The sequence below is a fragment of the Oncorhynchus masou genome, chromosome 1 (genome assembly GCF_036934945.1).
Source record: "Oncorhynchus masou masou isolate Uvic2021 chromosome 1, UVic_Omas_1.1, whole genome shotgun sequence".
Taxonomy (NCBI): Eukaryota; Metazoa; Chordata; class Actinopteri; order Salmoniformes; family Salmonidae; genus Oncorhynchus; species Oncorhynchus masou.
Window position 1 is genome coordinate 69,120,986 of NC_088212.1, and position 17,826 is coordinate 69,138,811.

The following is a 17,826-nucleotide window of genomic DNA, read 5'->3' on the forward strand; positions in this document are numbered from 1 at the left end:
GAGAAATGGGGGAGGCTTGGGCAAGTTGCTGTGGGGGGTGGAGAGCCAGGTGGAAAGAATGGCCAGCCGTAGAAAAAGGCTTATTGAAATTCTCAATTATAGTGGATTTATCGGTGGTGACAGTGTTTCCTAGCCTCAGTGCAGTGGGCAACTGGGAGGAGGTGCTCTTATTCTCCATGGACTTTACAGTGTCCCAGAACTTTTTGGAGTTTGTACTACAGAATGCAAATTTCTGTTTGAAAAATCTAGCCTTTGCTTTCCTAACTGCCTGTGTATATTGGTTCCTAACTTCCCTGAAAAGTTGCATATCGCGGGGGCTGTTCGATGTTAATGCAGAACACCACAGGAAAATTTTGTTCTGGTCAAGGGCAGTCAGGTCTGGAGTGAACCAAGGGCTACATCTGTTCCTGGTTCTACATTTTTTGAATGGGGCCTGCTTATTTAAGATGCCGAGGAAAGCACTTAACCAGGCATCCTCTACTGACAGAATGAGGTCAATATCCTACCAGGATACCCGGGCCAGATCGATTAGAAAGGCCTGCTCGCTGAAGTGTTTTAGGGAGCGTTTGACAGTGATGAGGGGACCATTACGGACGCAGGCAAAGAGGCAGTGGTCGCTGAGATCCTGGTTGAAGACAGCAGATGTGTATTTAGAGAGCAGGTTGGTCAGAATGATATCTATGAGTGTGCCCGTGTTAACGGATTTGGTGTTTTACCTGGTAGGGTCCATGATAGTTTTGGTGAGATTGAGGGCATCTACCTTAGATTGTAGGACGGCCGGGCTGTTAAGCATATCCCAGGGTTTTTCTTTATTTGTACTATTTTCTACATTGTAGAATAATAGTGAATATATCAAAACTATGAAATAACACATATGGGAATCATGTAGTAACCAAAAAAGTGTTTAACAAATCAAAATATATTTTAGATTCTTCAAAGTAGTCATCTTTTGCCTTGGTGACAGCTTTGCTCACTCTTGGCATTCTCTCAACCAGTGTAGTCACCTGGAATGCATTTCAATTAACAGGTGTGCCTTGTTAAAGTTAATTTGTGGAATTTCTTTCTTCTGAATGTGTTTGAGTCAATCACTTGTATTGTGACAAGGTAGGGGCGGTATACAGAAGATAGCTCTATTTGAGAAAAGATAAACCATTTCTAATACGATTTCATTTAAACTTCCTCTATCGGTTGTCTGTGCGGTTGGTCCTTTTGTGTGTTGTAATTTTAGTAAAAACATCCACAGAAAAGTATCATTAAACAAACTTTTCCAAACTCTGGTACTACCATTGACATTTCTATTACCTGGCACATGCGCAAAACTATATATGTAAACACTTGCAAGGCTTTGGTTACTACGCATGCATTGTGTGCACGTTCTTCTGTCTTGTGCGCGTGCTTTAGGTGATGAGAAAGCAAACCATGATAGCTAACACAGAGACACAGGTTTGGAAGCTGGTTTAATAATACTTTCCTGAGAATATTTTGTCTTAAATTTCTACCCACTAAAGGACAAAATCAGTGGACAACAGGTAGAGTAAGTTCAAATGGAAGTTAATTCAATATTTGTGACAGACAGGGGACCTATAGTTTGTATGTGACTATGTTGTCAAAGGGACAGCATAGGAACGTCGGGACTAAGTGCTTACAGTGCTTTCACAGGCTTTGTTAGGGAGTTGACGACCAAGTTCACAACTGACCGAAAACAAGTAGTGGAATAGTGGTGAGGTTTTAATGGGTGTAGAGTTAGTTGGTAGGCGGAAATACAGGGCAAGATAAGAGAAATAGATGGCCTCACACTCCAGTACAGTAGGTGGAGGTGTATGCACATTTAATTTGGTTGTGATCCGCCAATACCATTTCAAGAAGAAGAATTAAGCTGATCTGCTTAAAACGTGGACAGACTTTGGGCGGTGTCTGCACACCGCCATTATACCATAGAAGAAGATTTTGGGCGGAGTAAACACTAATGCCGAGCCTCTTCCTATGTTTGTCAACAGTTACCACTTCCACAAAGTCATAAACCCTGCCTATTTCTATCATTTATCTTCTTAAAATGTGATGTTAAACCAAACCATAACCACACTGTTAACTCTAACTAATTGTTGTTTTCATAGATTTTAACGATACAGCTAATTTTGAGGCAGTGGTAACCTTCCTTTCAGCAAACCCCACATTTCCCATCAGCCACCACAATATCCACAGGCGCTCCATTGAAGGTATTTCTCATTTTGTACTAAGGACTAACCACTCAGTTAAACGTTAGATTAAAAGGTAAGTGGACTCTGTACTTGGCCACTGGTATACGTACAATGTTGGTATTGTTGAATAGCACTTAAACATCTCTTAGTACTACTGCATCAGATAAAATGAAGTTGGAACAAAGAGATCGATGTTGTGTTGTCGCGCCGGACGCCATGATTGGTTGCCCACACTAGCTAATAATGGCTGGCTAGCAGAGTTAGCTAGCTAGCTACTGTAGTGAACTAAAATAGATGGCAACTGGACGTTTTGGTAGATAACGTTAGTTTATCTAGTTAACTATGTGGTGTTCTGCATTGTATTTCCAGCCTTTTGTGTAGCTAGCTATGGGTTTTCGTCGGGAAATAAGCAAAATATCCATTAACTAACTAGTCTCGCGGGCGCACGGCTATGGGGAATAAACGTTTCCAATTTCCTAGCTTTTCCTACTAACGTTAGCTAGTTAGCCAGGTACGCAAAACATGTTAGCTAACGTTACCCCACAGCTAGCTGAAGAAACCATGGCTAACTTCGTTTGACTAGCTAGCTAGTTAACTGTTTGTTTCTAGCGAACATTAACGTAACTCTCATCCATTTTTCAGCTTCGCAATGTCCGAGCTTTTTATGGAATGTGAGGAAGAGGAGCTGGAGCCATGGCAGAGACAGACACCCGAAGTTAATTTGTTGGGCGATGGTAAACATGATGACGACGACGACGAACCTATATTTGTTGGGGAGCTTAGTACTTCAAAGGGCACCATTATTAACACCAGATCAAGTATGTGTTCTTCTCTTGGTATGGCTCAGTTAATGTTAGGTCTCTCACACTGTCTGTTTTCTCTAGTTTGGATAGTTTGCATACACAATATCCTTCCATTGGATCCTTTCCCCTTCGCTGCTCTACAAAGTTGGTCAATATGATTATCAATATAGATTTTATTGCATTGATACATAAACAAGAGTGGTTAATTATCTGACCTGTCTTTGAAGCAAACAACCAAAGAAATGTGAAGACCACCCCAGTTCAAAGTGGTGGAGTTGGAAGACCAAGAGCCCCTAGGATGATAATGACACACAATTCCCCCCAAGCTCATCTCACTCGGGGTCCAGTTCCCCACAACATCATAATTCCTGGGAAAGGGTTGAACAATGCACCTCGACCCTTAACAGCAGTACCACCACAGCCCATCATTATCAACAACCAGGTATATTGTGTTTTGCTTTAGATAGCCCTTATTCCACTTTGCTATACATTACAAAGAACACACATTAAATTTGAGTAATTTAGCAGAGACTCTTATCCAGAAAAACGTACAATTACTGTATTAATCCTAAGATAGCTAGGTGAGACAAACACATCACAGTTGTAAGTATATGTTCCCTCAATAACGTAGTTATCAGCAAAGTCAGTGTCAGTAGGAAAATGCAAATGCAGGTTTTTTCACAATTGTGGTGCTGGGACAGAGAAGAGCTTTGACTGGGCACCTGTTTAGTTATAGAGATGTAACATTTGGGTGTAGTGGTGTTGGTGCAATGTTTTAATAAAAACTGTTTGCCTTTTTTCTTAGGGTTACATTATGACCACACCACAGTTATCGGCCAACTCAGCTTTCCTTGCTTCACTTGGGAAACAGTATCCCCCTGGGACATCTTTCACTGTGGTTCCAGGTAAAAATAGAAATATTACATCTTAACTTGATTGCAGGCAGGCAAGCAACAAACCAAAACATAACACACATTTTTGTATTTCAGAGCAGACTAATAGTTGGAAATTAATTTAGTGAATCTATGCTCAAGTAAACTTATATATTCCCTATACAGCCACAGCACACACATACTGCTTTTTGCAGTGTTTCATATTTGTAATGTGTGTGTTTTTTTTTTCAGCAGGCCAGCAGCACATTCTGCAGCAGATGACTCCAGCAGCAGGCCAGCAACACATTCTGCAGCAGGTGACTCCAGGGAAGCTTTTACCTGGGGTTATCCACAGGCCTCAAGTGCACATGATCCACAACAACGTAGTGACCTTGTCCAATGTGCAGGGCCCCGCTGCATTGTCTTCCCAGCCCAACCGCTCAAATTCTACCAACCTCCAGATTGTGTCCCCAGTTATTCAAGCCAAAGGCAACAGCTGGGGTAAGCCAAAATATCTTACTTGTTTGACCCGGAGATATTCCTGGCCAGGTCAAGTGGTCAGGAAAACTGTGTGTGACCTCATGATCTGAAGATTGCATGTGACTTGTGATAATAAGTATGAATCTATTTTCTTCCCTTAAACAGACTATGGCAAACGAGGTTTACCTCAAGACCAAAACAGCACAGCTAAAAAAGCAAAGCAGGGCATAGGTAGGGGTTTCCTTACATCAGTTGCATGCTCTGTTATTAGCTAGATTCATTAGCACTGTTACTTTTTTATTTTTACAACTGAAATTTCGTTTTTTGTTTTTGCAGGGTCTCCCCACGCCCAGGAGATATTAGAAAATGGAGCACGTTTTTGTAAAAAATGTCCAAAGTGTAAATTTGATTTCTACCAACAAGCTGTCATGAAAGACCACATGGTGGTGAGTTTACTTCAGTCATTCTAAAATGCATTCCTGTAGCTGTGTCAATTGTTTTACATAAATATTCTATAATGTTGCTATTCAGGGCTTGACATTAACTTTTTCAGCCACTTGTACTTCGGACAAGGACAGATCTTTTGTTTACTTGTTCCAAAAAAAAGACTAACAACCATTTTTACATCATTATATGATTCAAGGAACCACTTTTCAAAGTAAAATGAATAACTTTTTATTTTTTTACCATTAAAAAATTCTGATAAATGTTGCTGGGCTACAGTCTGCCTATTGGCATCTTTGCATATTCATTTGTGTCTCAAAATACAACCCTGCCCCTTTTAAAGCTCTCCTTGAGAATAGTTTGCCACCCTTGGTAGCCTATAAAATATTACAACATTACAATTACAACCAAATACTTTTTATGTCTTTATATATTAAAGGGCGTCCCTGGGACGATAAAACATGAATGCGGTTCAAAACAGACAGTGGGACAGTTCTGGGATGACACTTTTTAATTTTTTTATTTTTATAAAGCAATGAGGCTGATGCAACAGACCAGACCGTTTTGCTTAAAATGTTGATAGTTTTATTTCTTATTATAAACTCAACAATGTGCACATGGCCTTAGGCTAAGCATAAATGTTCCAACGTGCAATTAGTGGGAAAGCACCTTCCTCGAAAGCGCTCCACACATGTGCAAGCGGTTTCATATATGAGTTTAAAATATCTGTTAGCAATGAAGAGGGGAGATCTAAAGATGTATAAACTGGCATGGTTTACTCATGACTAGTATAATGCCTTTGGCTGTTGTAAAATTAAATATTGTTGATTTGAAAACCAATAGAACATGTGAAATTCTGGTTTCAATATTTCTGTGGTCATATTTTGCCTAGTCTCGACTACTTTGAAAAAAGTTAAGACCTGCTTACTTGTTTAAAACCTCGACATGAAACTTCCAGGTTTTAAACAATTTAAGTTTATTATGAAATAGTTTCAAAATGTTGGCTGCCTCTGCTCAGATTCAAGGTGGGTGATGTGCAGTGCGCATCGTGTACTGTCTTTCACTCTCTGGTCTTGTGACCATTTGATCTGAACGATGTGCTTTGAGTATGTCGACCGAATCAAGCCTTCAGACGTTAATGTTAATTATCCTTCATTATTTGTCAAACATGGCTGCCGTTTAGCCTATATTTATGTAATTAAAATTCTCATTAAAGTGTGCCTACATTTTCTGCTGTCTCCCTCATGTCAGCATCGGTCTGGACATGAGGCTGGCTGTAGCTAATATGCATATCAATTACAATTTGATGTGCCGGCTTTTTTATTTATGTACATGAAAAATAGATTTGAATATTATTTTTAGTGTTTGCTTCTCACATCCAATTCTGATCATAGTAATTGCTTGATTTTTTGTGATTTTTTTTTTTACTTGTCCATTTGGAACACATCTGTGTTCTTGTCGAAATATTTATTTTTTACTTGCCCCGAACAAGAGGACAAGCGGTAATGTCGAGCCTTGCTATTAGTGCATGAACCAGAGACTTAGAGGCACTTTAAGAACTACAATATCAACTCTGCAGATTGTAATTTGTTCACTTATTTTACATTTACTTTAATTTCAGAAATGTTGTCCTCACCTGTTGGAGTGTGTCTTCCCCTCAACCCCAAAGTCTACTTACCTTTTTGCAAGCAAGCGCATCATGCTTGTCACAGACTTCTACTATGGTAGATTTGAGGGAGACAAACCAAAATCGCAGCAGCATAAGACCCCATTTACCTATAAGTGCCAGAGCTGTTTGAAAGTACTCAAGAACAACGTCAGGTAACTACAGCAGGCGTTGCTTGCTGTGCAGCTCTGCTTTTGTTTTCAATAAGCCACTGTATTCCTGAATAATACGATTATTTGTGACGAAAAAAGGGTGTCGTGTCTACTGCACAAAATGTGTTTGTTTATACAGGTCATGTTCTGATCTAAAGAATTCTTCTATATCCTATTTGTCCAGTGGCATAATGAAAACAATACATTTGGCATTTCACATGTTTACATAATGCAAACACGTTACACAATTACTGCCACCAATAAGTAGATCGGTGGACATATCTTCTATATTTACATGAAAGGCTCACTGTTATTGGTAATGAATGGATACATCAACTGGCCTTTCGTCAATACGTCACCCCAAGTGTCTACTGTGCTGTTTTGGTGCATGGAAATGGTGTTCATGAACAAGTGTTAAATGAGCCCTCTGCCCATGGAGAGTGATTAACTTCAATGTGAAGAGAGGAGATTCAACGTGTTTCAGCCCTCATCACAGTTTTCTCCCCCAGATGGATGACATATCAACTCATATTCCCACTTGGGGCCAGAGATGAATAATGGCTGCTAGTTTGGATGGTGTAAGAACTGCTCCTTTGATTAAATAACTTTGCTTCAGGACGTTGCAAGAAAAGCCTCTGTAAGCTCCTTTTAATGGGCAGACGCATTTGTACTGAACCCAGTCTGGCAGCAGAGGTCATAGTTTGTCTGCATAAAAATCCCTATTAGGGGAGCTGAGGTAAGACTGCTGGCTGAAAAATGGGCCTTGCCTGCCTTGTCAGTGCAGCGGTTACATGTAGAGGTCGTGTGGCTCGGGGGCAGCCGTGGAACACCACATCATTAAGCAAAACAAAAAGCTGTGCGTAATTGGCAGTATTATAATGGCAATTATGCATGCTTAGGGAGTGAGGTGCACAGTGGTTGCTAATTTATTTTTTTAATCTGACGTGCAGGTTTGGTGTTGCACATAGGCCACGATCTGTTGAAGTGTTATTGAATACGGCTTCACTGTAATTTGGCTCAATACATTAAGTTAGTTTTTCGTTTTCTAAATGTGGGTTAAAGTTGAAGTAGGGTAGTTAGTTATTTATGCATGTATGCATATATTTTTTTTTAAATTATTTAAAGAAACGTTTCACTAAAGCGAATGAGCTTTTTACCATATTTTCACAACATTTTTTAAATTTGCTCTGGTGGATTGGATAGTTACACATTTTTCTCGTTTTTAATAGCTTGTTTAAAAATGACATTTTACAATGCAATTTTTAAAAGATAAACGGCAAAGCTGAGACTTCGTTGCTTTGGCATTTGTGGTTTCTGACGCTACATTGCTACTGATGTCTTATCTTGAACTTTGTGGTGACTCTTGTAGGTTCATGAACCACATGAAGCACCATCTGGAGCTGGAGAAACAGAACAGTGAGAGCTGGGAAAGCCACACTACCTGCCAACACTGCTACCGGCAGTACTCAACCCCATTCCAGCTGCAGTGCCACGTTGAGAGTGCCCACAGCATGGTCGAATCTTCAAGTAGGCATACCAGTCAATAGCAACCAACATGAAACCATACATTTCACCTGAACGTATTGAACACTGTCTCAAGCAATCATACATTATTGTACATAGCTTTATATAACTATAATCAACCTGTCTTTAACAAGTTGGGCCCATTTTAGTAATTCATTCTTGTTGTTTTTGTAGCCAATTGCAAGATATGTGAATTAGCCTTTGAGTCTGAGCAAGTGCTCCTGGAACACATGAAGGACAACCACAAGCCTGGCGAGATGCCCTATGTCTGCCAGGTACATTTTATCAATCATGTTTTTATAGTAGTTTGTTCACAAAGAAAAGTTATTAATAGTTGATAGTAGAGATGCCCTGGCATTACAATCAGGAATTGAAACATTTAATTAAAATTATTGAAGGGATTTGACTTGCAATTCTCCAGAAACATTTATTATTCACACTAATGCTTCAATTGTCTCCTTCCAGGTGTGCAACTACCGATCTTCATTCTTTACCGATGTGGACACACACTTCCGTACGGTGCATGAAAACACAAAGGATCTCCTTTGTCCGTTCTGCCTTAAAGTTCTTAAAAGTGGTCATGTCTACATGCAGCACTATATGAAGCATCAGGTAAGAGGCTTATATTGGGTACTTTTCTATTGATAAATATGTGCAACAATTCATGATAAATAAATATGTTGATTGGGTCATTTTTGATTGATGGGGCTCATGTTCTGACTGACCTGGCACATGTAATTTCCTGTCAGTTTCCTGATGTTTCAGCCTCTTAATAAAGCAGTGAATGCTGCAAACAGTTCTCTCAGAGTTTGAGTTTTAAAGCTGGCTGGTATAAAAAAATGTTTTTTTATTGAACACGCTTGTGAGTTGCCCTATTGGCTTTCATTCTGAGGTTGGATTGATTTGTTTGTCTGCTGAACACCTTGAAGTAATACATAACTGTCTTACAGCAATGTCTGCTTCCTTTCACCTGCCTAATGGGCTCTCTCTGACAAAAAAACAAACCAGATCAACTCCACAAATCACTGTATGTAGCCATAGAACAAAGCCAACAGTCTAATACCAAGCCAGCCAATGCTGTAAGAATCAAAAAGGATTCAATGACCCTGTTAGCTGTGCCAACCAACAAAACACAGAAATTACACATTGTCCTGAAATCTTACCCTTTACTATGGATAGCTGAAACTATTATCTACAGTTGAAGTCGGAAGTTTACACACATCTTAGCCAAATACATTTAAACTCAGGTTGTCAAGATTCCTGACATTTCAATCCTAGTAAAAAAAATCCTGTCTTAGGTCAGTTAGGCTCACCACTTTTATTTTAAGAATGTGAAATGTCAGAATAATAGTAGAGAATTATTTATTTTGGCTTTTATTTCTTCCATCACATTCCCAGTGGGTCAGAAGTTTACATACACTCAATTCGTATTTGGTAGCATTGACTTTTTAATTTGGGTCAAACATTTCGGGTAGCTTTCCACAAGCTTCCCACAATAAGTTGGGTGAATTTTGGCCCTTTCCTCGTGACAGAGCTGGTGTAACTGAGTCAGGTTTGTAGGCCTCCTTGCTCGCACAATATTTTTCATTTCCACCCACAAATTCTCTATGGGATTGAGGTCAGGGCTTTGTGATGGCCACTCTAATACCATGCCCTTGTTGTCCTTAAGCCATTTTGCCACAACTTTGGAAGTATGCTTGGGGTCATTGTCCATTGGGAAGATTTTTAATCTCATTTTTAATTTTAGCTTTATTTAATTAAGTCAGTTAAGAATACATTCTTATTTTCAATGACTGCCTAAGGAACAGTGGGTTAACTGCCTTGTTCAGGGGCAGAATTACAGATTTTTACCATGTCAGCTCGGGGATTCGATCTTGCAACCTTCCAGTTAATAGTCCAACGCTCTAACCACTAGGCTACCTGCCGCCCATTTGCGACCAAGCTTTAACTTCCTGACTGATGTCTTGTGACGCTTCAATATATCCACATAATTTTCCTCCCTCGTGATGCCATCTATTTTGTGAAGTGCACCAGTCCCTCCTGCAGCAAAGCACCCCCACAACATGATGCTGCCAGCCCCGTGCTTTACGGTTGGGATGGTGTTCTTCGGCTTGCAAGCCTCCCCTTTTTTCCTCCAAACATAGAAATGGTCATTATGGCCAAACGGTTCCATTTTTCTTTCATCAGACCAGAGGACATTTCTCCAAAAAGTACCTTCTTTGTCCCCATGTGCAGTTGCAAACCGTAGTCTGGCTTTATTATGGTGGTTTTGGAGCAGCGGCTTCCTTGCTGAGCGGCCTTTCAGGTTATGTCGATATAGGACTCGTTTTACTGTGGATATAGATACTTTTGTACCAGTTGTCTCCAGCATCTTCACAAGGTCCTTTGCTGCTGTTCTGGGATTGATTTACACTTTTCGCACTAAAGTACATTCATTTTATTTATTTATTTTACCTTTTATTTAACTAGGCAAGTCAGTTAAGAACACATTCTTATTTTCAATGACGGCCAAGGAACAGTGTTTATACTTGCGGAATATTGCTTGTACACATGAACGTGGTACCTTCAGGTGTTTGAAAATTGCTCCCAATGATGAACCAGACTTGTGGAGTTTTACAATTTTATTTCTGAGGTCTTGGCTGATTTCTTTTGATTTTCCCATGATGTCAAGCAAAGAGGCACTGAGTTTGAAGGTAGGCCTTGAAATACATCCACAGGTACACCTCCAATTGACTCAAATGATGTCAATTAGCCTATCAGGAGCTTCTAAAGCCATGACATCCTTTTCTGGAATGTTCCAAGCTGTTTAAAGGCACAGTCAACTTAGTGTATGTAAACTTCTGACCCACTGGAATTGTGATACAGTGAAAAAATCTGTCTAAACAATTGTTGGAAAAATGACTTGTGCCATGCACAAAGTAGATGTCCTAACTGACTTGCCAAAATTCTAGTTTGTTAAGAAGAAATTTGTGGAGTGGTTGAAAAATGAGTTTTAATGACTCCATAAGTGTATGTAAACTTCCGACTTCAACCGTACCTATATGCAGTCTCATGTTTTTCTATTGTACTTGTTTTGTCAATTTGCCAGAAAAAAGGAATTAATCGTTGCGGGAAATGCAGGCTGAATTTCCTCACCTACAAGGAGAGAGTGGATCACAAGACTCAGCACCATAAGACTTTCCAAAAACCCAAAGCTCTGGAGGGCCTTCCTCCTGGAACCAAGGTTTTGACTGTTCTTATTTAGCCTAGCAAAACATCTCAATACCTCTGTACCAATTATCTACAATATTGATCAAATCAATGGCAACCGCAATAAGCCCTCGTTTTAAAAGCAATTTCTATTACAAGCGTTTAAATCATGGCATGAATTCAGAGAATCTTAATTTGATCTTCTTTTTTTTATACATATTTCAGGTGACTATCCGGGCCTCTCTGACCGGGCCATCTCCCAGTTCCACCCATGCTGCTGAAAAATCCAGTGTCAGTGTCATACCAGAGGTCTCAGGCATGAAGGTAGCCAAAGTAAAAGCTCAGAGCAGTACATCTACCACACATGGCAGCAGTGGGGGTAAAGGCAAGGCCACAGTGAGCAAGAAGCTCCTTAAGCAGCAGAAGAACAACCATGTGTTGCAGAGTCTCAGGTCGGTCCATCACTCAGTCAACTTGTTTTTTTCCTCGCAAACTACATATTTTCTGTTACAGGATCTAAACTATGGTCAGGGCTGATTCTTTTCATGGTTGGTTATGAACAGGGCTCTAAATTCAAATGTTTCATAGGTCGAACTGGTGCTCTCAAAAAAGTTAGGAGCTAATGAGGTGACATGACTGAACAACAGGTAAACAAATGCCTGCGAGTGGTTTTGGAGCAGCTTGTGTAGTGGTTTATAAATGTATAACCACTTCACAATACAACATTGCTCACGTAATATGGTTTATGGTTTATAAATTTTTACCAGTTTGTGCTAGAAACAATATGTTTTCACAGTAGTGGTGCTGCATTAGCTCCTAACCATGACAGTAACACATCTGTGCTCGCTTTTATGTCTTGGTCACTCAAACAACGGTACAGCGACGCCTAATCATTACAACAATTATACTCTGGGAGATTGTTTTCCCAAAATATTTCAGGTCGCACAGCAAAATATTTAAGAGCATTTGCGACCAAAATGGTCACACTTCAGAGCCCTGGTTATCAATATATTACACCAATCAAGTAACTTGTATGTTTAATAATGCATCTCAGAATGTGTTACTGAAGGTAATGGTACTTTAAATATAAATGAATTAATGATGCCCAAATGAGTTTTCTCTACCTTTTTTAGTATTGGCGAAAGAAGACACACCTGCATTGAGTGCTACTCGGAGATTTATGACTTCTATAGTCACTATCCCATGGTTGCAATTTGTGGTGCATGCAAGTATCGGACAAGTTGCAAAACTTCATTTGGAAACCATATGATAAGGTAAAAGCTCCTTGAGTATCAGATTCATAACACATTTATACACGGAGTGTACGAAACTTTAGGACCACCCCTACAAGGTGTCAAACGTTCCACAGGGATGCTGGTCCATATTGACTCCAATGCTTCCCACAGTTGTGTCAAGTTGGCTGGATGTCCTTTGGGTGGTGGAAAATTCTTGATACACACGGGAAACCGAGCGTGAAAAACCCGGCAGTGTGCAGTTCTTGACAAACTGGTGCGCCTGGCACATACTACCATACCCTGTTCAAAGGCACTTAAAATATTTTGTCTTGCCCATTCACCCTCTGAATGACACACATACACAATCCATGTCTCAGTTGTCTCAAAGCTTAAAAATCCCTTTTAAACCTGTCTCCTCACCTTAATCTACAATGATTTGAAGTGGATTTAACAAGTGACATCAATAAGGGATCATAGCTTTTACCTGGTCAGTCTGTCATGGAAAGAGTAGGTGTTCTTAATGTTTTGTGAACAGTGTATATGCCCATTTTTACATTTGAGTCATTTAGCAGACGCTCTTATCCAGAGCGACTTACAGGAGGTAGGGTGCAGATTTTTCACCTAGTCGGCTCAGGGAGGATGTTTTACTGTTCATATTAAATATATACAAATATATTTGTCAGGTTCCATAGTGCAATCTCAAAAGAGAGATTCCGGAAAATGAGGAAAATCCCAGTTGTCCTAAGGTACGTGTCCCGAACTAAACAAATCTGGTCTCAAATCAATTCCCTAATGTTGCCATTGTTCTGCACTCTAGTTTTTGATAATGATGTATTTAATAAGTAGTGTTGCATTTTCACCAAACATTACCATAATTAATCACCATGCAAGTTTATTCTATTCGGTTCATTATGAATCACATTTTACCTACTGTCTTGCAGGAATTTAACCCTTGTCTGTCTGAACTGTGACTTCCTGGCGGATGCGCATGGAACTGACCTCATGAGCAAGCATTTGATTGACAGACCACACCACGTCTGTAAGGTCATTCTAGAGAAAGGTATAACGTTTATCACATTATTCACGTCCAGATGCTTAGGCGTCACATTTTGTTCATATAGTAATAATAATAATAACCTGTCTGCATGTCACGTTTTTCTTGTCTTGCAGGAGAATGTGGTGCTGTAGATGACGGCATTAGAGGGTGAGTAGCTACTCTCCCAATGCAGCAGATAACGAGAACATCCTAAAATAAAAGTAACACCCCTCATAGTGTTGTAATGAGAATCTAAGAATTTGATCAAGTACTTGTGAGACTTCCAACTCCCTGACCTACGGGTTTGTTTGGAAGCATCCATTATTTTGAGAAATCTTTACCATATACTTTTTACGTTAAGCTAATTGGGATGCATATTAAGCAGATTTTTTTAAATTTTTTTTAAAGACCTTCACAAATGCAAATGGGAGCTTTGGCCTTAATTAATACCAGAGAACATTGCTTAATTAATGGGTGCCTAAAGTAAGGTAATTTTGTCATTGGGAAGTTGCTGAAATGAAAGGTCATTGTAAAATGTATTTTGCAAGAATGTCCTCGTCTTAATTTGTTGTATTCCTTCGAGGAGCCAAATGCACAAACAATACACATGAGATCAAGTTCAAATGTAATCATTTCATAAATATGTTGAGAATTGAATATGCACAATTCAATGCAAATTGATATTTATGCTAAATTCCTGTTCTGTTTGAAGAATGATTGTCTGGACAAGGATGTTGGTCCTTTTGCTTCATGATTAAAATATCTTTATTTGACAATAGTAACTATATGGATACTAATTCTGTGCTGATAAGCCTGCCTTAATTATGCTCTGAAAATGAATTTTAAGTTTTCATTACCCTATTCCATATGCTATCTCCAAAGTAGTTTTATGAATTGTTTTATTAAAAGGGCTCTACGGTTTAATGCATATGTGTCGTGATTTTCTCTTTTGTTCTGTTTCAGAAATAAGCAAGGGATGTCTGCTCTGATGTTCCCTGATATCCAGGTACTACTCTAGCTGGATTGTACCTGGGAAACACATATGTTTGATTTTGAACGGTTTCCTCAACCCAGCACCTGTTTGTTTTTTGTTACATAGAATGCTGAAACTGCCACAGTGAGTGGCGCTTTTGAACAATTGCACAGGTAATTAAGGGATGGTCCACACAAAATAGAACCTACAAATATTTTTACCATCTTGGATGGAGTCAATTAGATTGATTTGGTACGTGTGTGTGTGTGTGTGTCCCCTTTTCATTCACAGCATTCCCAGATTGGAGGAGACCTCCAATGTCTTGTGTATCACCCCAGCTGCTGAAAGGGGGGATGGGCCAGAGGTAATGCATGTTCAGACCCAAGAGTCAGGAAGAGGTGATGTTATTCTACTAGACAGCGATGATGCAGCAGTTAACCAGCTAGGAGTGGCAGAAGTTCAAGGGCTTCCACAGATCTCTACAGTAGATCAGATCCAGGGAGTCACACAGGCTACAGAGCTAGAAACACCCATGGAAAGTTCAGTCGAGGAAGACCAGTCTTTGCAGTCAGGGCCCATGGTAAGTGAAACACTCATGGAAAGCTCAGTTGAGGAGGAGCTGAGGGAGGAGTGGGCTTTGCAGTCAGCTACCAGGTCCCCCTCTAGTTCTTTGGCCTGTGAGTTAGAGGGGGACGTGGCGTGTTTGCATGAGTCATTAAGCAAACCGGAATCTGTGAGCTTTGACGACAGTAAGAAGGTCAGCGCTTCCCTGGAGACCATCCCCTTAAATGTAGACCAAGAGGTGAACAATATCGTGGAAGCAAAGGACAACTCTTCATCCTCTCAAAGTCCAGCTGAAGTCAGGGCAGAGAACAAAGACATTCTCTCCAGTCCTGAAACACTGAAGGAATCAGCAGCCTCGGAGTAGAGAAAAGTGGACCCAATGTATTTTTAAGACTCCATACTATTGAAATGCATTTCTCTTCCCCATTTTCTTAGTTTACTGTCCTTGACCAGATGGAGATAAGCTGAGATGTGCTATGTGTTTATTAGATTTGACATTTGGAAAAACATGTATCATTTTTTTCTAACAGCAGTGCAAGATTTTACTTCTGTCAAACTTTCAATTTGGTTGTAAGCTTTCAATGAAAGTGAAAATGGTACACAATGTGAATAATTTGACTTTCTGTAGTGTCTCAAAATACAAAATCTGAATGTTTATGCTTTCCTTGATCTATGAACTTGTACTCAAGTGTGAAAAACCCTGGAAATATCTTCTTGACTATCCTTCCACTAGTAGATATAGGCCTTTTGTGTTTATTTTGGATACCTCTACTTCCATTGACTTTTCATTTCATGTATTTTTAATATACTAAACGCAGCAAAAAAAAAGACGTCCTCACTGTCAACTGCGTTTATTTTCAGCAAACTTAATGTTTAAATATTTGTATGAGCATAAGATTCAACAACTGAGACAAACTGAAAAAGTCCCACAGACATGTGACTAGCAGAACTTGAATGTGTCCCTGAACAAATGGAGGGGGGTCAAAATCAAAAGTAAGCCGGTGTCTGGTGTGGCCATCAGCTGCATTAAGTACTGCAGTGCATCTCCTCCTCATGGACTGCACCAGATTTGCCAGTTCTTGCTGTGAGCTGTTACTCCATTCTTCCACTGAGGCACCTGCAACTTCCCAGACATTTCTTGGGGGAATGGCCCTAGCCCCCACCCTCCGATCCAACAGGTCCCAGACGTACGCAATGGGATTGAGATCCTGGCTCTTCGCTGGCCATGGCAGAACACTGACATTCCTGACTTGCAGGAAATCACACAGGGAACGAGCAGTATGGCTGGTGGCATTGTCATGCTGGAGGGTCATGTCAGGATGAGCCTGCAGGAAGGGTACCACATGTAACACACAGCATTGAGATTGCCTGCAATGACAAGCTCAGTCTGATATGTTGTGACACACCACCCCAGACCATGACAGACCCTCCACATCCAAATTGATCCCGCTCAAGAGTACAGGCCTCAGTGTAACGCTCATTCCTTCAACGATAAACGCAAATCCGACTATCACCCCTGGTGAGACAAAACCGCGACTCGTCAGTGAAGTGCACTTTTTGCCAGTCCTGTCTGGTCTGTTGACGGTGGGTTTGTGCCCATAGGTGACGTTGCCGGTGATGTCTGGTGAGGACCTGCCTTACAACAGGCCTACAAGCCCTCAGTCCAGCCTCTCAGCCTATTACGGCCTGTCTGAGCACTGAGGGAGGGATTGTGCGCACCTGGTGTAACTCAGGCAGTTTCCATCCTGTACCTGTCCCGCAGGTGTGATATTCGGTTGTACCGATCCTATGCAGGTGTTGTTACACGTGGTCTGCCACTGTGAGGACAGTCAGCTGTCCGTCCTGTCTCCGGCGTCTCACAGTACGGACATTGCAATTTATTGCCCTGGCCACAGCTGCAGTCTTCATGCCTCCTTGCAAGTCACGTTCACGCAGATGAGCAGGGACCCTGGGCATCTTTCTTTTGGTGTTTTTCAGTCGGTAGAAAGGCCTCTTTTAGTATCCTAAATTTTCATTGCTGTGACCTTAATTGCCTACTGTCTGTAAGCTGTTTCTTAACAAACGTTCCAAAGGTGCATGTTCATTAATTGTTTATGGTTCATTGAACAAGCAGTGTTTAAACCCTTTACAATGAAGATCTGTGAAGTTATTTGGATTTTTACAAATTATCATTGAAAGACAGGGTCCTGAAAAAGGGATGTTTCTTTTTTTTGCTGAGTTTTATAACCCATCACTTTCCCTTTGATTGTCTGTAGTTTGAGAGCAATCCAATGGATTTGAATCATTTGAGGGAGTTTGATTCAAATGAACCGTGATACACCGGTTTATGGCCCGTCACAGGCAAAAGCAGTGAGGGGGGAGGAGCGCACTTCTCAAATCGAACAGTAGTCCACGCCGCTCGGTCATGTTGTCAACTGGCAGCATGGTGCATCATCCAGAAACACTTCCATAAAATGTTTGAATTTTCAAACTACTTTGCATTAGGAAGGCAGATAGTGTTTTGATCAAAGGCAGTCACCTTTTTCACTTGACACCAGTATCCTACTCAGTACTCCACGTGCTTAACCTACGTCATTTTTGTTTTGAGACAATTTTGCCATCAGCCAGAGCGGGGCACCTGGCTTGAAAAAGAATGCAATCACTTTTCACCAGTGCAAATTCCTCCCACCGTGGGCAACTGGGCCAGGTAA

General features: G+C 40.5%; 1 protein-coding gene across 1 annotated transcript; it reads left to right on the top strand.

Moving 5' to 3' along the window:
- Positions 1 to 1,973: 1,973 nt before the first annotated feature.
- LOC135549304 (zinc finger protein 280C-like) lies at positions 1,974 to 15,966 on the top strand. Its single transcript, XM_064979315.1, has 20 exons — positions 1,974 to 2,271; positions 2,841 to 3,016; positions 3,229 to 3,443; positions 3,807 to 3,906; positions 4,126 to 4,374; positions 4,519 to 4,584; positions 4,690 to 4,799; positions 6,419 to 6,618; positions 7,985 to 8,142; positions 8,314 to 8,414; positions 8,605 to 8,751; positions 11,228 to 11,362; positions 11,554 to 11,780; positions 12,462 to 12,602; positions 13,247 to 13,309; positions 13,505 to 13,623; positions 13,734 to 13,767; positions 14,563 to 14,605; positions 14,699 to 14,745; positions 14,864 to 15,966. The coding sequence occupies exons 2-20, from the start codon at positions 2,848 to 2,850 to the stop codon at positions 15,498 to 15,500; spliced, it is 2,961 nt and encodes a 986-aa protein (XP_064835387.1). The 5' UTR covers positions 1,974 to 2,271; positions 2,841 to 2,847; the 3' UTR covers positions 15,501 to 15,966.
- Positions 15,967 to 17,826: the final 1,860 nt, after the last annotated feature.